Source organism: Narcine bancroftii, chromosome 6 (genome assembly GCF_036971445.1).
Source record: "Narcine bancroftii isolate sNarBan1 chromosome 6, sNarBan1.hap1, whole genome shotgun sequence".
Classification (NCBI taxonomy): domain Eukaryota; kingdom Metazoa; phylum Chordata; class Chondrichthyes; order Torpediniformes; family Narcinidae; genus Narcine; species Narcine bancroftii.
Genome location: NC_091474.1, coordinates 228,963,995 through 228,984,905, shown reverse-complemented (window position 1 = coordinate 228,984,905; position 20,911 = coordinate 228,963,995). Strand labels below are relative to the sequence as shown.

The 20,911-nt window shown below is 41.1% G+C and overlaps 1 protein-coding gene across 4 annotated transcripts in view; it reads left to right on the top strand.

Annotated features, from left to right (window-relative positions):
* Positions 1–20,911, top strand: part of thumpd2 (THUMP domain containing 2) — a 76,341-nt gene that overhangs the window by 52,627 nt on the left and 2,803 nt on the right. For 3 of the 4 annotated variants that reach the window (XM_069887644.1, XM_069887646.1, XM_069887647.1), the window contains 5 exons: positions 2,661–2,713; positions 5,280–5,367; positions 15,911–15,982; positions 18,083–18,197; positions 18,960–19,080. In XM_069887644.1, the coding sequence (XP_069743745.1) occupies positions 2,661–2,713; positions 5,280–5,367; positions 15,911–15,982; positions 18,083–18,197; positions 18,960–19,080 (449 nt within the window). The remainder of the gene's footprint in view (positions 1–2,660; positions 2,714–5,279; positions 5,368–15,910; positions 15,983–18,082; positions 18,198–18,959; positions 19,081–20,911) is intronic. The other variant, XM_069887645.1, reaches the window with a different exon arrangement.

The following is a 20,911-nucleotide window of genomic DNA, read 5'->3' as shown; positions in this document are numbered from 1 at the left end:
TCAGCGGGGAAGAAACGTTTCTGATGGATAAACTCAACAAATGTGGCATCTGTAGAAAATAAAATGGAGTCAACATTTCAGACCTGAGCCCTTCATTTTTGGCACTCCTGAAGAAGAGCTCAGGTCTGGAATTTCGATTGTTTTTACTTTCTATTAATGCTGGGTGACCTGCTGAGTTTGTCCAGCACTTTCTTGTTTACCTCCTTGTATCTGTGCTTTTATATTTTTTCACCCAGGCTTCCATTGCCTTGATTCATGATTCACCACAATGTTGTTCCAAATTGGAATTAAAAGCAATAAAGTTGACCCATTTTATGTCTCACTGGAAGAACTGAATGGAAAAATGGGATATACAAAATTAATTGGTAATTTTAGAAATGTTTAATTGAAGCTTGTAAATAAATTACATTGTCTTTTAGACTGTGGAAAGGGCATTTGTTCCTTACTCCAGTTTCTCCCTTGTTTGCTGAAATAAGTTTGCAGGACCTGAATTAGTAATTTATAAAAATTCTCCAAATACTCTGCAAATCCTTTTTTTTTTAAGGAATCTATGGGCCGGCTCAGTATTTGAGGACTGAAGGCCCTACTGTGCTGTAGTGTTCTATGTTCCTTTATCCCACACTTCCTGCACAATTTTGTTTGCTCTCTAAAAATGGGCTGGGGAGATGCTGTTGGGTCTGAAAAATGCAGTCAGTGGAGCTTTCAAGTTTCCTCTGTTTCAACCCAGAAAAGCAACTCACCTCCTATCTGCAGAGGTGGTGCTGGGGCCATCCTGTTGAATCTATATTGATGTTTTCAAGGTGATATTTCCAAATCTGTTGATGTTACAATGTCATGTGGTAGTGTGAATTCTGAGAAAAATGCGGAGAGACTGTCAGGGGGATAAAGAAGTGTTTAGTGCAGTGCTTCTCAACCTTTTTCTTTCCTCTCATATATCACTTTTAAGTATTCCATATGCCATAGGTGTTCTGTAATTAGTAAGGGATTGCTTAAGGTGGATTGTGGGTGGAAAGAAACAGTTTAAAACTCACTGTTTTAATCGTACCTCATTGACTCGTTATATGCACGGTTTCATAACTCTAAAGCAAATGGGCCAATGACAGTTTTTCTCATGCAAATATTTCAGTGACAATTAGGTCTAGAGCAGTGATTCTCAACCTTCACTTCCCACTCACATACCACCTTAAGCAATCCCTTACTAATCACAGAGCACTGATGGGATAGAGATTACTTAAAGTGGTGTGTGAGTAGAAAGAAAAAGGTTGAGAACCACTGGTTTAATGCATGACCAAGGCAGATGGCATTTAATGTGGAGCAATAGTATAGAGTTGTATAGCGCTGATCCTTCGGCCTAACTTGTCGATGTTGACCATTAGGTCATGCTTATCAGTCAAAATTAAAAAAGGTGAAGATGCTTTTAAATGGGTGCAGATAAAAAGCTGCAAGTATTTAGAGAAATCCTTGTACACAAGTCACTGAAAGCTAATATGCAGGTGCATCCAGCAATTAGGAAGGCAAATGGGATTGCATCCAAGAGTATTGAGGTTCTTCCTGCAGTTTATAAAGAGCTTGAATGAGACTACATGTGAAATATTGTGTTTGTCAGGGCTCCCAATTTAAGAAACTCCAAATGTGGTATTCTGCAAACTAAACAATCAGATTTTTCTTTTAGCTTGTGATATAGGTAGTACAGTGAATGTTTGCCAGATTGGCCTGGGTTGGTGACTTTGTGCCATGAGGAAAGAAGTAGTGAACTGGTCCTGTAATCTCGAGTTCAGAATGGGGCATAGAAATAAAGTGTGAATGGCTTGGGAAGGCCAAGTGTTTCTTCTGCAAGGATTGCGTAGAACCAGGGGTCAAATTTCTAAATAAAGGAACAACCATTCAAGATAATGATGAAAAGAAACTTCATCCAGAGGATAGCAAATCTTTGGAATTCTCCATTCAAGAGCTGTGGAGTTCTTCATTGAATATATTCAATACAGAGATTTGAAAAGTTTTAGATATTAATGGAGTAGAGAAACGTGTGTCCGAGCAGGAGAGTGGCTCAAATGAATGAATAATTGAAATAGCAGAGCAGGTAAGATGGGCCAAATGGTCTTTCCTGCTCCTATTTCTTTTGTTCTCAGCACAACTTATCCTTGACATCAATGTTTCAAGTAAAACTTTGAAGTATACTACTTGGATCCAAAATGTGAACTGGACTTGACCAAGATTTTCTTTTAATACACATCCTGTGCATTTTTCCAAAATAGCTTTTCTACTTAATCTGCATCAGCTAAGTCCATTTCTCTAACTTTGCTTGACCTGAAATGTATAATTTGATCTTTGTGTTTGACACTTTTAAGACCCCAACTAGAAGAAATGTACAAAATAATGGCAAAATAAACATGTAAAATGAGAATGGATTACACCTTGAATGAACTGATCAATTTATCTCCCACTGTCTTAATCAGCTTCACATTGTTAATGTTCCAAGTATTGCCACCTCAAACCATCCCAAGTGCAATGTCAAGAATAATAATCTAATTTAATATATAATGGAGTTGGTATTTTTTGTTCATGAATTTAAAGCATTATGGTGTTTATAGCTTCTCAAATTAAATGAGACTAAGCATGTTAATTCACCAGCTAAGCTTGATTTGATTTTGTTTTTACAGATCTACGTTCATTTAAATGATGTACATTGTGTGGTTGGAATTCCTGTTCTAAGGTAGAAATGTTCTATTAGTAAACAATTAAAAATGTGAAAGTTAGCAAGATTTAAAAATTGTGCAAGTGAGTTACGATGTCTTAGAGGGTATAATAAATTGCCAGGGAGGAGGTGTTGCCAGCTTTCAAGCACATTAAGGCAGATAAATCCCCAGGACTTGACCAAGTGCATTTTTGGATCTTGTGGGTAGCTTGTGGACCTAGCAGAGATATTTTGTGATGTTCTTGAAGAGAGAAGTGTATCTAACATGGTACCATTATTGATGAAGGGCAGGAAGAACAATCTGAGGAACTAAGGGACATTGAGCCTGACATCAGTCATGGGAAAATTGCTAGAGGAGTTTCTAAGGGACAGGATCTCCCAGCATTTGGATAGTTAGGGACTGATTTGGAGATGGCATAATTTTTTTTGTCATCAAATGGATTTGAGGCAGGGCAGTGTGGACTTTAGCAAGGCCTTTGACAAGGTCCTGGTAGGCAAGCTAGACTAGAAGGTTAGATCACATGGGATCCAAGGTGAACTGACCAATTGGATTAAAAACTGTCTTGGAGGAAGGGGTTGGAGGGTTGCTTTTCTGATTGGAGACAAGTGACTAGTGTGTGTGGTGTGCCACAGGGATCAGTGTTGCGTAAATGTTTGTTATGTATATTAGTGATTTAGATGACATAGTTAACGTGTTGCAAGTTATATTATATTTTATATTATACATAAATATGTTTTTAAAAGAGATAGATTGTTGGGGGGGGTTTAGTGTAGGTCACCACAAACAGATACTTACACTTCACATCTCATTTAAAATGCAAGAACTTTGCTGTAACTGGACAATCAGTCACCAGTGGCTTTACAAAAGACAATGGAACTCCTTTGAAAGGAAGTTAAAAAGCAGGTGCAAATGGAAAAGTCCGGGCTCAAGTGCTAATAAAAATCTTTAAAGGATTGGATTTGGATCCTTGGGAGGAGTTCTGGTTTTTACAAGCAGAAAGAACAAACAGGATTTCTCTTAGAGAGAAACAGTACCTTTCTGAGGCTGCAACATGGCAAGCTGGCAGCTTGTTGAAACACCCATTTTAAAGATGGATTGTGAGTTCTGAGTTCAGCCTGTTCAAAACCCTTGTAGTCCTCATGAGGAAATGTCTGGCTAGAGTGTTCTCTTAAAATAAGGGAAACAAGAGGAACTCTGTGGTGACATGGAAGCAGAGGTTATCATTTGGAAAACTCATGATGGGGTTTCTTCAGCAAGACATTGAAGTGGCTGATCGGAGGAAATCAGTTTGTGTGTGTCCAACGAGCAACAAAACTCTCTCTGAAACCAACAAGAACCTTCCTGAGTGGTAACCATTTAACTTTAAGCACCAGAGCCTGGTGAAAATTCATAAATGTTAAATTATGTGCACAGTATAAGAATTGCCTGATATCAGTGAACTTGGAGAAGTAAATGACTGGACTATTAAAGTAAAGAACTTTCCTGAACATATACACATTACATACACGTGCGCTTCTAAGAATTAGAAGGGGGTTAAGTTAATAGTAATAAGTTAAAGTTTGATCCTGTTTTTATGTTTAAAGAAAATCAAAAGCAAATTTTGTTTTGTAACCATTTGTTTTGGTGAATTTCTATTGCTGCTGGGTTCTGGGAACCTCTGGGCTCGTAACACATGGTTCATAAATTTTCAGATAACAGCAAAATGGCAGTGTAATCAACAGTGAGGAAGGATATCCAAGTTTACAACAGCATCTGAATCATTTGGGTAGATGGGCCAAAGAATGGTAAATGGGAGTTAACTCTGACTTGCAGAGTAAATGGTAAGTTGCAGAATAGTGAAACCTATGGGAATACAGCTGCATAGTTCCTTGAAAGTGGTGACTTGGGTGCATAGGCTGGTGAAGAAGGGATTTGGCACACTTACCTTCATTGGGCATTGAGTGCAAAAATTGGGACCTCATGATTCAACTGTTCAAGTCATCGGAGAAGCCACATTGGAGTATTGTTTGCAGTTCTGATCACTCGGCTATAGGAAAATGTCATTAAGCTGGAAAGGGTGCTGAAGATGTTTACCAGGATGTTAGCAGGGCTTGAGGCAAGATAGACTGGATCTTTATCCCTGGAGCATAGCAGGCTGAGGAGTAACCTTGTATCAGTATACAAAATCATAAGGAATATGGATCAGATAAAGTTAATGCTTATAAACTTGTTCAGGGATAGATGATTCTCAGATTAAAGGGTATAGATTCAGAGTGAGAGAGGGACCTTATAGGAGCAACGTTTTCACTCAGGGTAGTGCATATATATGCCAGGAAGCTGCCAGTGGGGATGATTTCGATGTTCAAAAGACATCAAGGCAGATAGATGGATAGGAAGGGTTGGAAAATTCAGACAAATTTGGCACAGAATGCCAAATCGATCACCTTAGACAAGTTGGGCCAAACGGCTTGGTATGACTACACAGTTAAATTTGTCAAATGATAGTGATATCATAAGAATTTTTAAGATAACTACAGAAAAGTATAATTTTATATTTGCATTTACCAACAGTTCAACTAAAGTTTTTTTGTGTGTTATTGCTAGACTACCTTTAGCCAGCAGGGATTATATTAAAAGTGCAGGACTGAGATCTACAGTGGCTTGGGCCATGGCATATCTTGCTGATATCCAGGTAGGTAATGCAATAATTAGAATTTTTATTTCTGTTGAATGAAAGGCAAACATCAATTTGAGCGACTCCATGAAATTATAAGTATAAACAATTGAACACTAAAGTTCAACTTAATGGTTGAAGGACGTCCACTTAGAACAGAAATGTGCAGGAATTTCTTCAGCCGGGGGTGGTAAATCCGTGGAATGGGTGGCTACAGGTGGTTGTGGGGGCCAAGTTATTGGTTCTTGATTAGCCAGGGCATCAAAGTTTATGGGGAGTTAGCTTAAGAAAGGACTTAATTGAGCTGAAAGGGAGCATGTGAAGACCTTGGGATGTAGGATTAAGGAGAACCCCAAGGCATTCTATGCCTATGTGAAAAACAGAAGGATGACAAGAATGAAAGTGAGGCCACTAAAGGATAAAGGAGGCAACGTGCGCCTGGAGGCAAAGGAAGTTGGGAAGATCCTAAATGAATACTTTGCTTCAGTATTCACAAGAGAAATGGACCTTAATCAGGGCAAGGTTGGAATAGAATAGTCACCAGCTGGAAATTTTGAGGTTAAGGAAGAGGAGGTTTTAGATCTTCTTAAAAGCATTAAGACTGATAAGTCCCTGGGTCCGAACATGATCTATCCCAAGTTGCTATGGGAAGGGTGGAAAGAGATAGCTGGGGCAGAGGCTGTGAACTTTGAGTCCTCTTTGGCTACAGGGGAGGTGCCGGAGGATTGGAGAATGGCAAATGAAGTCCCTTTGTTTAAAAAATGTAATAAGGAGAATCCTGGGAACTATAGAATGGTGAGTCTTGCATCAGTGGTCTGCAAGCTATTGGAGAGGATTCTTAAGGATAGGATCTATGTGCATTTGGAGAAGTATAGTCTACTCAAGGATAATTGGCATGGCTTTGTGAAGGAAAGATCATGCCTCACGAATCTAATTGAGTTTTTTGAGGGGGTAACAAAAGAAATTGATGAGAGTAGAGCAGCAGACGTAATTTATATGGATTTTAGAGATCATTGAGGAGCAGTCATCGTCAGAGTAGGAATGCTTTGGCTCAACAGGATTTGGCGAGAACAGGTAAAAGGCAAGGGACAGTAGGAGTTGTTCCTATTCAAGAAACAAAAAGGATTCAGCAGCTAGGCGCAGTTCAGGGCAGGTTTTAGATTTTTTTTTTCCACTCATCATAAACAGAGAGAATGGCAGCCAAGATAGAAGAATTATCTTCTTACAGAATGTGGGTCATCAGGGAAGACAGCAGAATCCTTGACGACTGCATCTGCAAGAAGTGCATCCAGCTGCAGCCTCTGACATGCAGAGTTAAGGAACTGGAGCTGGAGCTGGATGAACTCCGGATCACTCAGGAGGCAGAGGGGGTGATAGACAGGAGTTACATGGACACCGTCACACCTAGGAGGCAGGAGGAGGGTAGGTGGGTGACAGTCAGGAGAGGGAAAGGGAATAGGCAGACAGTGCATGTCACCCCTATGGCCTTCCCCTCAATAATAAGTACACCATCTTATATAAATTTTGGAATGGGGACCTACCAAGGACAAGCCATAGCAATCAGGTCTCTGTCACAAAGTCTGCTCCTGTGCCTAAGCAGAGAAGAGGTGAGCTGTAGTGATAGGGGATCCCATACTTAGGGGGACAAATAAGAGGTTCTGAGGAAGAGATCGAGTGTCCTGAATGGTATGTTGCCTCTCTGGTGCCATGGTCCAATATCAAGTTCACAGCATTCTCAGGAGGGAGGATGAGCAGCCAGAAGTCATGGTCCAATGATGTGGGTAGGAAAGGCGAGAGGTCCTATAAGTAGAGTTCAATGAGTTGGGCACAAGGTTGAAGGACAGGAGCTCCAGGGTTGTGATCTCACATGCTAGTGCTAGTGAGGTATAAAATAGGAGGATAATGTAGCTTAACACGTGGCTAAAGACATGGAGCAGGAGGGAAGACGTCAGGTTTCTGGATCATTGGGCTCTCTTCCAGGGAAGGTGGGACCTGTACCGATGGGATGGTTCCCATCTGAACTGGAATTGCGGGAAGGTTTGCTAGTGCAGTTCTGGTCAGCCTGAAGAAAACTGAGGTCCTCCATCAGCCAGCTTCCCACCATGACCACCAGCCCCCCAACATCTCCATCGGGCACACAGAACTCAAAACGGTCAACCAGTTTACCTACCTCGGCTGCACCATTTCATCTGATGCAAGGATCGACAAAGAGATAGACAACAGACTCGGCAAGGCAAATAGCGCCTTTGGAAGACTACACAAAAGAGTCTGGAAAAACAACCACCTGAAGAAACACACAAAGATCAGCGTGTACAGAGCCGTTGTCATAACCACGCTCCTGTTCGCCTCCGAATCATGGGTACTCTACCGACATCACCTACAGCTCCTAGAACACTTCCATCAGCGCTGTCTCCGCTCCATCCTCAACATTCATTGGAATGACTTCATCACCAACATCGAAGTACTTGAGCTGGCAGAGTCCGCAAGCATCGAATCCATGCTGCTGAAGACCCAACTGCGCTGGGTGGGTCACGTCTCCAGAATGGAGGACCATCGCCTTCCCAAGATCGTGTTCTATGGCGAACTCTCCACTGGCCACCGAGAAATAGGTGCACCAAAGAAGAGGTACAAGGACTGCTTAAAGAAATCTCTTGGTGCCTGCCACATTGACCACCGCCAGTGGGCTGATATCACCTCCAACCGTGCATCTTGGAGCCTCACAGTTCGGTGCAGGCAGCAACCTCCTTTGAAGAAGACCACAAAGCCCACCTCACTGACAAAAGACAAAGGAGGAAAAACCCAACACCCAACCCCAACCAACCAATTTTCCCTTGCAACCGCTGCAACCTTGCCTGCCTGTCCCGCATCGGACTTTTCAGTCACCAACGAGCCTGCAGCAGACGTGGACATAACCCTCCATAAATCTTCGTCCGTGAAGCCAAGCCAAAGAAGAAAGAAAGAAAGAAACTAGATTTGCAGGGGTTGGGAACCAGAGTGCCAGAGCAGAGAGGTGTGGAGGAGGGAAAAGATGATGTGAAAATCACAGGCACCATTAGAAATCAAATAGTTGTACGTGATGGAAATGTTTTCAGGTGCATCTATTTCAATGCAAGGAGTATTGTAGGAAAGGCAGACGAGCTTAGAGCATGGATTGGCACGTGGAATTATAGCATCGGGCCCATTAGTGTAACTTGGTTGCAGGAGGGGCACAACTGGCACCTCGATGTTCTGGGCTTCTGTTGCTTTACAGGGAGGATGAAAGGGGGAGGAGTGGCATTGCTCATCAGGGAAAATATCACAGCTGTGCTCAGACAGGACAGACCAGAGGGCTGTGGGTGGAGCTGAGGAACAGGAAAGGTATGATCACACTCGTAGACCACCTAATAGTCAACGAGTATTGGAGGAGCAAATCTGGAGAAAGAGCAGTCGTCTGCAGGAAATAAAGTTGCAATAGTAGGAGATATTAATTTTCCTCATTTTGACTGGGACACCCATACTGTAAAAGGGCTGGATGGCTTGGAGCTTGTTGTGTTCAGGAAAGTTTTCAAAATCAATATTAGAGGTGCCAACTAGAGAGAATGCAATACTGGATCTCCTACAAGGGACTGAGACAGGACAGGTGAAGTAAGTATGTGTACAGGAACATTTTGGGTCCAGTGATCATAATGCCATTAGTTTCAAATTAATTATGATGAAGAATAGATCTGGGCCTCAGGTTGAGATTCTAAATTGGCAAAAGGCCAATTTTGAAGAAATGAGAAAGGATTTTGAATGCATGAATTGAGATAAGTTGTTTACGGGCAAGGATGAGCAAGGAAAGTGGAGAACATTCAAAGGTGAAATTTTGAGAGTACAGATTTTAAATGTTCCTGTCAGGTTAGCAAGCATGGAGAACCTTGGTTTTTGAGGGATATTGGGGATCTGATTCAGAAAAAGAGAAAGATGTATAGCAGGTGAAGGCAACATGGAGCAAATGAAGTACTTGAGGAATATTTTAAAAATCAAAGAAAAACCTCAAGAAAGAAATCAGGAAGGTTAAAAGAAGACAAGAGGTTGCTTTGGCAGACAATGTGAAGGACAATCCTAAGGGTTTCTAGAGGTATATTAAGAGCAAAGGACAGAAAGGGACAAAATTGGTCCTCTTGATGATGAGAGTGGCCAGCTTTCTTTGGAGCCAAAAGAGATGGGGGATATCTTGTATGTTTTTTTTTAATCAGTATTCACTCAGGAAATGGGCTCAGTATCTTGGAAGTAAGGGAAACAAGCTATGAGATCATGGAACCTGTTCAGATTAAAGAGGAGGAAGTGCTTGTTGCCTTAAAGCAAATAAGGGTGGACAAATCCAAGAGCCTGATGTGACATCCCCTTGGACCTTGATGGAAGCTAATGTTGAAATTGCAGTAGCTCTGGTAGAAATATTTAAAATGTCCTTGGGTTCGGATGTGGTGCCAGAGGATTGGAGCGTTACCTCACTTTGTTCCATTGATTAAAAAAGGCTCCAAAAATAACCCTGGAAATTATATGCTGGTGAGCTTGAGTTGGTAAATTATTGGAAGGTGTTCTAAGCAATCGGATGTACAATTATTTGGTAGATCATGTTTAACCAATCTTATAGAGTTTTTCGATGAGATTACCAGGAAAGTTGATGAAGGAAAAGCTGTGGATGTTGTCTACATGGACAAGGTCCCACATGGGAGGTAGTCAGCAAGGTTCAGACATAAGATATTCATAGTGAAATAGTGAACTGGATTCGACAATGGCTTGATGGGAAAAGCCAAAGAGTAGGGTGGACGATTGCTTCTCAGACTGGAGATCTGTGACTACTGGTGTGTCTCGGGGATTGGTGCTGGGACCATTGTTGTTTGCCATCTATATCAATGATCTGGATGTAATGTGGTAAATTGGATCAGCAAGTTTGGAGATGACATTAAGATTGGAGGCATTGTGGACAGCAAAGAAGGTTTTCAAAGCCTGCAGAGGGATCTGCACCAGCTGCAAAAAAGGACTAAAAAATGGCAGATAAAATTTAACGCAGACAATTGTGAGGTCTTGCATTTGGAAGAACAATCCAAGAAAGGACATATAGCGTAAATGGTAGGGCACTGAGGAGTACAGTAGAACAGAGGGAATCTGGAATACAGACATGTAATTTCCTGAAAGCGGTGTCACAGTGGATAGGGTTGTAATGAGAGCTTTGGCACATTGACCTTCTTAAATCAAAGTATTGAGTACAGGAATTTGAGATGTTATGGTAAAGTTGTATAAGGCATTGGTGAGGCCAAATATAGACTATTGTGTGCCGTTTTGGGCACCTAACTATAGGAATTATATCAATAAGATAGAGTTCAGAGAAGATTTACTAGGGTCTTTTCTGGACTTTGGGAATGAGTACAGGGGAAAGTTAAACAGGTTAGGAGTTCTTCTCTGGAGTGTAGAAGAATGAAGGGAGATTTGATAAAGGTATGTAAAATTAAGAGGGGATAGACAGACTAAATGTAGATAGGCTGTTTCCACTGAGGGTAGGTGAGATACAAACCAGAGGACATGGATTAAAAGTGAAAGGGGAAAAGTTTAGGAAGAACCTTTTCACACGGAGTGTGTGGAACGAGCTGCAAGCTGAAGTGGTGAATGCGGCTATATTTTAACATTTAAGAAGAATTTGGGCAGGTACATGGATTGGAGAGGTATGGACTGTGGGCAAAAAAATGGTTAAGCACAGACTAGATGGGCCAAAGGGGCCTGTTTCTGTGCTGTAATGTTCTATGGTTCTATTTGACAAAGTCCCCCATGAGAAACTCATTCAAAAAGTCATGAAGCATTGGATCCATGGAACCTTGGCTGGGTGGATAAAAATAAAATTAGCTTGCTTGTAGAAAGCAGAGTAGTAGTGGAAGGAAAGTATTTTGCTTGGAGGTCAGTGACTAGTGGAGTTCCACAAGGATCTGTCCTGGGACCCTGGCTCTTTGTGATTTTTATAAATGACCTGGATGAAGAGGTGGAAGGATGAGTCAGTAAAGATTGTGGATGATAAAAAGGACTGATGAATTTTGAAGGTTACAAAAGGATATTGACAGGATGCAGAGAGGGCTAAAAAGTGCCAGATGGAGTTCAATCCAGATAAGTGTGAGGTGATTCATTTTGGAAGGACAAACCAGAAAGCTGAGTACAAACCAGAAGGCTGAGTACAGAGTTAATAGTAAGTTACTTGTTGAGCTTCATTAATAGCAGGGTTGAGTTCAAGAGTCAAGAGGTCATGTAGTAACCCTACAAATCTCTGGTGAGAACATAGAGTATTGTGTTTATTTCTGATCACCTCATTATAGGAAGATTGTGGAAGCACTGGAGAGGGTCCAGTTTTTTTTTAACCAGGATGTTGCCTGGATTGGAAAAGTTAGCAGAGCTGGGATTTTTCTCTTTGGAGTGTGGAAGGATGAGAGGAGACTTAATAGAGGTGTACAAGATTATGGAGGCATAGATAGGGTGGACAGCCAGCGCCTTTTTCCCAGGACAGGAATAGCAAACACCAGAGGACATGTGCACAAAGTGAAGGGAAGGAAGTTTAGGGAAGACATCAGGGGTAAATTTTTAACACAGAAAGAGTGGGTGCCTGGAATCCCCTGCCAGGGATAGTGGTGGAGGCTGAAACATTAAGGGCATTTCAGAAAATCTTAGACAGGCACATGGATGGAAGAAAATTAGAGGGTTACAAGGTTAGGTGGGTTTAGTACTTTTTTTAAAAGGAATAATGGGTCGGCATGACATCGAGGGCTGAGGGGCCTGTAGTGTTCTATGTTCTAAGGCCGGGCAGTGGGGCTAAGTGGGAAAATGGATCAGCTCATAATTAAATAAGTGGGCAGACTCGATGGGCTGAATAGTCTGTTTCTGCCCCTATGTCTTGTGGTCTTAGAGTCTAAAAATGAAGTTATAGAATCGTGCATATCAGTGAGCGAGACTCTTCAATCCATTATTTCTGTATGGCTTATTCAGTTGGTAAAGTACTGATGGGTGGGATTGATAAGGATGGTTGGAATCAACGTGGTGGGCCAAATTACTTGTTTCTGTGCTGTATGACTCAATGGAAAAATAATATGTAAAGGACATGTCCTAGATTTCAATAGAAAATATTTGCTTAATAATGGTGAAGGAGGAATGCAAGTTACACAGTGTAATCTCAAGGAGTACATTAGATAAAATTTTTAAAAGATCATCTCCAAAAAAAGGAAGATGTATTAAACTTGCATAAAACTGACCAATAAAAATACAAAATGCTGGAGAAAGTCAGCTGGTCAGTGTCCTTTATGTAGCAAAGATAGAAATATACCTAACTGACGTTTCGGGCTTGAGTCCTTCTTCAAGGTACCTTGATGAAGGGCTCAAGCCCAAAATATCAGTTATGTTGCTTTACCTTTGCTACATGAAGGACACTGTTTCAGCAGGTAAATTTCTCCAACATTTTGTATTTTTACTTCAACCATGGCGTCTACAGATTTTTGTGATTTATTTAAAACTAATCAGTGGTCCATTCTGAGCAATATATTTCAGAAGATTTCAAAAAGTAAATGTGAAGAGATTTGCCAGAATTGAATGAGGCCCTTTCCATTCCTTTTTTCACACCATAACAAAGTAATATTTTCCTTTAGTCTATAATCAATCAGCCTTGGAGGTTGTGCATTTGTTTTCACAAAGTGCATTCAATTTTTTTTTAATTGGTACAGGAACGTAATATTTAATCCGAAACCCTTGGGACCAGACACTTTTTGGAATTTGGAATTTTTCGGATAATGGAATAATAGTAACGACGGTACATTAAGTAATTGCGCTGATTTCAGATTCACGCAAAACAAAGACACATTCCAACTAGAAAGGTCTCTGGATGGGGAGGGGCACTGGTCAGGGGGTGGGGGGGTAGCGGGTTCGGAGGACTGGCAGCGGCGGTTGGGAGGTGTGGGGCACCAGCTGCTGACCTCAAAGAAGCGCCTCAGGCTCCCGGGCAGAGCAGGGACCTCGGGCTCCCGGCAGGAGCAGGGACTGTAGTTGGGGACCGGTGGCCACCCACATCAAAGAAGTCGCCTCAAGTTCCCGGGCAGGAGTGGGGACCTCGGGCTCCCGGCAGGAGCAGGGACTGTAGTCAGGGACCAGCAGCGGCGGTTGGGAGCTGTCGGGCACCGGCAGCCATCTGCATTGAAGAAGTCGCCTCAGGCTCCAGGGCAGGAGCGGGAACCTAAGGCTCCAGCATGTCTGACTGGTAGGAGCACTGAGATACAGAACTGGGCGGGGGTGGGTCGCGTCAGGTCATGTTTGGCGCCAAACGCGAGCTTTGATGTGTAGACGGCATCCATGGAAAAAATTTTCAGTTTTCCGAGGTTTCAATTTTCAGAATTTCGGATCAAAGGTTTTGTTCCTGTATATTTTTTTTAAACTGCTTATTCCTTTAATGGTTGATTGCAGTTTCCTGAGCCTGGCACAAGTAAACCCCTTGTTTACTCGTATCAGAGCTGTCCAATTTTTGAGTATAAATTTAAATCTCCTTGTAAACTTTTTCTCAGAAGAATTTTTTTTTCTCTTCACATAACTAATAACCCCATTACAATACATTTCTATATTTCATAGTTATAATATCATACAACAGCCAACTATCAACCATTCAACTGTATTAATCCCATTTATCAACACTTGGTGTGTAGCCTACTATGCCTTGGCATTTCATCCATGATATGAGAATACTAAGCTGCATCAATCACTCAGTGCATTTCATCGTAACAGAACTTTGAAATTACGATTCTGCAACCTGTAGAGAGCTGAAGTTAAATCAGATTCTAAAACCCAGGAGGCACCACTGAACTCATCCCTCAAAAAGATGCTTTATTATTACTCTCCACTTCCATCACTCATTCGGTTTTAGATCCACTTTAATTTTAAGTGCTTCAATTGTTCTACCATGCCAACTGGAAGATCCTTCATCACGTATCTTTGGAAGCCGAAATCCACCATAATCTGTTATAGCAAGTAATTTTTGGAAATCTCTGCACACTGCCTTTAAAAATCTTTATTTTAGGTCCCAGTGCAGGTGCAGGTGGACATTATCTAACTAGAAAGAGATGTTGTGATAGATTTGACTTAATGTGCTCTGTTTTACGACATTCTCTGAGGAATTTGAAATTTTTGCTTGAATTAATTAATAGAAGCAATTGTGAATGCAGTATTATTTCCTCCTTTTGTAATCTGTTTTACTTAATCAGCCCTATTTAATCCACTTATAATGGATAAAATGTGGGGGAATAAGCAGGAGATTAATGAAGGAAAATAATTTCCAAAGAAGTAATATGTCAGGAAACAAGTAGACTTCAAAATGTTTACAGAATTTCCAGGCATGGGCAGTGATTTCTGTTCTAATTTCTCTTTGGCACAAATCCACTATGAATTATTCTTCTTCCAAAAACATGACTTCCCCATTACCACTATCAATTCAGCCCTTACCACATCTCCTCCATTTCCTGCTCATCTGCCTTGGCCCCCTCTTCCCCCGATCACAACAAACAGGGTTCCCCTTGTCCTCACCTACAACCCTATCAGCCTCCACATCCAACACATTTTTCTCTGTCATTTCCACCGGCAGACACATCTTCCCCTCTCCTCCCTCTGTGACTCTCTTGTGCACATCCCTTCCCATTAATTGCCCCCTTGGCACCTTCCCCTGCTGCCTCAGAAAGTGCCACATTTGTGCCACACATCCTCCCTCACTATTATTCATGGCCCCAAACAGTCTGTTTAAATGAAGCAACACTTCACGTTTATCTGTGGAGTCATCTCCTGCATTTTGCGCTTCCATTGTGGCCTTCTCTGCATTGGAGAGACTGGACACAGACTGGGAGATGGCTTCACTGAGCACCTTCATTCTGTCTGCATCAGTGACAGGGATCTTCAAATGGTCAACCATTTCAATTCTGCACCCCACTCCCATATTGACATTTCAGTCCACGGCCTCATGTACTGTCAAACCAAGACCACCCATAAATCGGAGGAGCAACATTTAATTTTCCGTCTGGGCACTCTCCAACCAAATGGCATTAGCATTAAATTCTCCAGTTTCTGCTAGCCCACGCCCTGTTCTCGCTCCATTCCCATTGCCTCTCTTCTTTTCCTCCCCCAGCTCTCCTTTCAAAGAGCCATCTCTCCTCTGCCTGCTTGCAGGTGTGCCCTCCCTCACCTACCTATAACCTTCTTACTATGGGACTATGCTTCTCCCCCACCATTTTCTTCGGGCACCTGCCTACATTTTTTCACACCTTGATGAAGGCCTCAAGCCCGAAACATTGGTTATGTATCTTTATCTTTGTTATATAAAGTACTGTATTCTGTTTGACCTGCTGAGTTTCTCCAGCACCGTGTTTTTACTTTAACCATGGTGTCTGCAGACTTTTGTGTTTTACTTCATGAACTATTCTAGCCAGCTATTTATAACATGCAACTGCAGGATTGGATTTGGTTTATGGCAATACAAGTATTGGAAGGCAACCATTGCAATGAATGAACACGCACATTGTTTACACTGTTTTTCTAGGCTGGCTCGCTTGTGCTCGATCCAATGTGTGGATTGGGGACCATTTTGCTGGAAGCTGCCAAAGAGTGGCCTGTAAGTAATTTCCCACCAGCTTGCTAATAGTCCAGAGATTGGAGAAAAGGCAAGATTTAACATTCTTCTGATAATATAAAATAAATCACATTGTTTTGAAAGTGTTGTGTTCATATGCCCTTTGGATTTAAGTGTTGCAAATAGTAAATACAGCTACGCTCTGTAACTATACTGCAAAAATAATTATTTGAAGATCAGATAAAAATCATTTTCAAGAGATGCATAACACATTAATGGATGTGCTCATTGTGCATGACGAAAATTGTTTCATTTTTCATTTTTGTGTCAAGAATAAGTATGCCAAACATCCACTATTCTCCTGTAATTCAAGGAGTGTATGGTGACTCAATTGATTTACCTTTTATCTTGTCCATTAATGTCGTGCTATTATTCGTGCTGGTTTATCATTAATTATTGCTGAACAACAAAATATTGTCTCACTATAAGGGCAGGCGAAACTCCTGCCTCATTCACTCTCCTGCTGGTCTCCTAATCATTAATTTCTTTAATATCCAAAATGTATGACATTTCAGCCATGTATCTCATCAACACAGCTATTGAGAACAGAGTTGCATCAATTAGAAAAGCTGCATTGTTGAGTTTTTCTCATCCCAAACCTAGACAGAAATCCCTTAAATTAAGATTGTGCTGTGACAGATTATATTATATTTTATATTGTATATAGATATGTTTTAAAGGAGATGAATTGTGGCAGGATTTTTAGTGTAGGTCACATACAAACACTTCAAATCAGATCTCTTTTAAAATGCCAGAGCTCTGCTCAAGTAGACAATTCAGGCTCCGAGTGCCTTTGCAAAAACTTTGAAGAATGCCTATAAGGATTTCATAAGTAGGTGTAATGGATTATTGTTTTGGAAAGCAACAGATAAACGAACTCAGAAGATTGGGTCCGGTGCTGCAGTCTGAGTGCAGTTTGGTGTTCTAAGAGGGTCATGTGGTTTTCTGTGAGAGAGAGAGAGAGTTCAGTTCTACAGTTCACCAGCAGCATCTGAGACTGGAACAAGACAAGCTGGCAAGCTTGTGGAAAAACCCCATTTTGAAGATGGGTGGTGAGTTCTTAGTTCAGCCTGGTCAAAGCCCTTGTGGTCCATGCAAGAGTAGATGGCTGGCTGTATAATGTTTCACTTGAAATAAGGGAAACAGAAAAGGAACTTTGTAATGACCTGAAAGAAAGAGGTTATCTGGAAAACCCTGATGGACAAGTTTCTTCGGCAAGACACTGAAGAGGTTGACCAAAAGGAATCAGTTGTGGATGTGCAATGAGCAACAAATCTTTCTCTGAAAACCGACAGGAACCTTCCTGAGCCGTAACCATTTACCTTTCAAGCACCAAAGCCTGGTGAAATTAATAAACGTTAAATTCTGTACATCGTATAAGAATTACCTGATACCAGTGAACTTGGAGGAGTGAGAAGTGAGATGGGACTGTGAATCAAAGAACTTTTCTGAACTTGCACACATACACGTGAACTTAGAATTAGAAGGGGTTTAAGTTAGGATAAGTTAATACTAATAAGTTAAAGTTTGATTCTGTTTTCATGTTTAAAGATAATTAAAAGCAACTTTTATTTAAGTAACTATTTGTCTTGGTGAATTTCTTTTACTGTTGGGTTTTGGGGTCCTTTGGGCTCACAACAATGCCCAGAGGTTTTAGGTATTCCTTTCAAGGAAACAGCATCTATTATTACTTGTCAAGCCTCTGCAAGGGAATAGCAATCAGATATTTTCTCATTCTTCTAATCTCCAGTATGCAGAGCCCAATAATGCCTGATCCTTCATCACTGAACAACTTTCTCATCCCAGGAATTAATCACCTGAAAATGTATTATAATGAAATGCTGATCATAGACCAGATGTGTATCCATCTGGAGGGAAAGTCTTTGAGCATATAGTTCAAACCATTCCTGTTCAGCTTTAGATAGCTTGGCTTGAAAATAATATATTCCTTCTCTCAGAAGGAAATGGAAAAAGATGGTTTTATCTTTTGAGTGATCTCAATACAAACGTGTCTTGTTGACAGAATGAGTTTTTTTTCTTCTTAGGGCAGCTACCAGATGTTTTTTTCTTTTTTTCCCTCAGAATGTATACTATCATGGAATAGACAATACAGCCTTACAGTTGCAGAGGGCATCTGTTAATGTGTGTTTTGCAAAGCTGGAGAGCAACATTGATTTAACAAGAGCTTCTGTCACAGGTAATAAGGAGCTCTTACAATCAAAGCAGCAGTTCTGTTCTATCTAGAATATATATCTAAATGATTGTGAATGATTTGTAGAGCAAATATACCAAGTGATATTTGATTGAATGGTATCTCTATAAATTAGCATTATCTCAGATTCTGTTTTAAGATGATACCTGCTGCCTCTGATCGTCTTGTTTAAATTTTCTTACGCAATAATAGGGAGGATTGATTTAAATGTGGATGAGACTTGCTTGTGCGGAAGGAACTATGACTCCTCAAGTTGCTTGTTGTAATTTAGAACACTCAATAGTAGGTGAGGCTTTCCATTCTAGTGCGATTGTGGAAATAGGAATCCATGGAAGAAATATGATATTGAGATAATCCTCCCTGTGAAGTAAAGCTCCTGGACAGAAATGTTGATTGGCCACTTCTACCTGACCCGCAGAGTTCCTCCAGCATCTCATTGCTTGCTCAATGGCATCTGTCATCTTGTCTATTTAAGGAAGCCTAAATTATACATGATCATGTCGTTGCATCTCAAAATAATTTTCATTTGACAGGGAGACTTAATGTTCAATCTTAGCATTGTTTAAACAAAAATTGTTGGGCAGAATAAAGAGTTGATTTTCATGTTTTGCACCTGTTCCTATAAAGGAAGCTCAAAGTATACTTGTAATTATAAGTACAACAAACTAATTATGATTAACATTTTTAGTGGACTGAATTTTTATTTCTAATGCTTTAAAATTGTAACTGCTAATTTTTGTGTTCCAGAATTGCCTTTACTCACTGAAAGCATTGATGTAATCATTTGTGATATTCCATTTGGAAAAAAATTTAAGGTTACGCAGGACACAAAAGCAATGATGCCCAATATCTTCAAAGAGATGGTGAGGTATGATATTTCTTTACCTTTTCTCTTGAAATTGTAAATATGAGACGGGAAAGGAATAAAATTAATTCTTCAAACTTTCAGATGTTAAAACTATTTACAGTAAAATCTTCATTACCTAAAATTCAACCAACCAGCAAAAAGAAAATTGAGGAAATAAATAAACAAATTGAATTAAAATAAATATGAATATAAATAAAAAATTTAAATTGTAAAAGTAAATGTTCTCCGAAGCAACACACCACTCCTTGGTGAAGATGGGAATAAAGTTGTGGCCAGATCCAACTCTTGACTGGCAGTGAGGTGACTTCCAAGTTGGATCCAGCCAGAGAGGTCACATGACTCTCCACAATCCACATTCCCACCAGATTCCAGACAGAGAAGCCATATTATCCTCACATTCCCAGGTTCTAGAGACCCTCCACAATCCACGCTATATGGTGACACAGTTAGCTAGTGCATTGCCATTACAGTGCGAGCAACTGGGGTTGGAAATTAAATTTTGTCAACCTGATTCGACCACAAGAACAAGAAAAAACCATCACTGTGCACCACCATGTCCCTTGGTGATTCTCTCCTGTCCATATCTGAGGATGACCTGCGGGATGCCTTCAGGAGAGTGAATCCAAGGAAAGCATCAAGTCCAGATGGAGTATCCAGCAAAGTATTAAAACTCTTTTGACCAGCTTATCAATGTATTCACAAAGATCTTCAATATCTCACTCCGGCAGGGTGATGTACCTGTCTGTTTCAAACAGGTGTCAATTGTACTGAAGCCCAAGAAAAGTGTGGTAACCTGCCTAAATTATTATCGACCACTGGCGCTCAGATCAACAGTGAAGAAGTGTTTGAAAGACTGGTATTGAAACTATCAACTTCTATCTGAGCAGCAACATGGATCTTTTCCAATTTGCCTATCATAGCAACAGGTCTACTGTGGATGCCATCACACTGGCTCTACATAAAGCCCTGGAACACCTGGACAGCAAAGATGCATGCATCAGATCAACTACAATTCGGCATTTAACACCATCATCCCCTCAAAATTGATCAGCAAACTCCAAAGCCTGGGAGTTAACACTCCATTGTGTAATTGGATCATGAATTTCCTCACCTACAGAACCAATTATTGAGTATTGGCAAGAACATCTCCTCCACAATCTCCATCAGTACAGGAGCACCAAGAGCTGTGTTCTTAGCCCCCTGCTCTACTCACAGTTCAGCAACACCATCTACAAATTTGCTGACGATACCACGGAAGTGGATTGTATAAAAAGTGATGAGTCAGCGTACAGGAGGGAGATTGAAAACTTGGTCGAATGGTGCACCAACCTTAACCTTGCACTCAATGCCACCAACACCAAGGAGCTAATTGTTGGCTTCAGGAAGGGAAAACCAGATGTGTTCGATCCAGTGATCTTTGGGGGGGGATCAGAGGTGGAGATGGTGAGTAAATTTAAGTACTTGGAATCACTGTCTTGGAAGATCTTTCCTGGAGCCAACACATGAAAGGCGTCATGAAGAAAGCATGTCAGCACCTCTACTTCCTCAGGATTTTGCAGAGATTTGGTCTGACATGGGGAACCCTGGCAAATTTTTACAGAAGTGTGGTGGAAAGTGTGCTGACTGGCTGCATCACAGTCTGGTATGGAGACACCAATGCACCCGAGAGTAAAGCCCTGCAAAAGGAAGTGTACACAGGCTAAATCCTCCCCACCATCAAGAACATCTACAGGGAACGCTGTCATTGGAGAGCGGCAGCAATCATCACGGATCCACATCACCCAGCACACGCTCTGTTCTCGCTGCTGCTATCTGGAAAGAGGCATAGGTG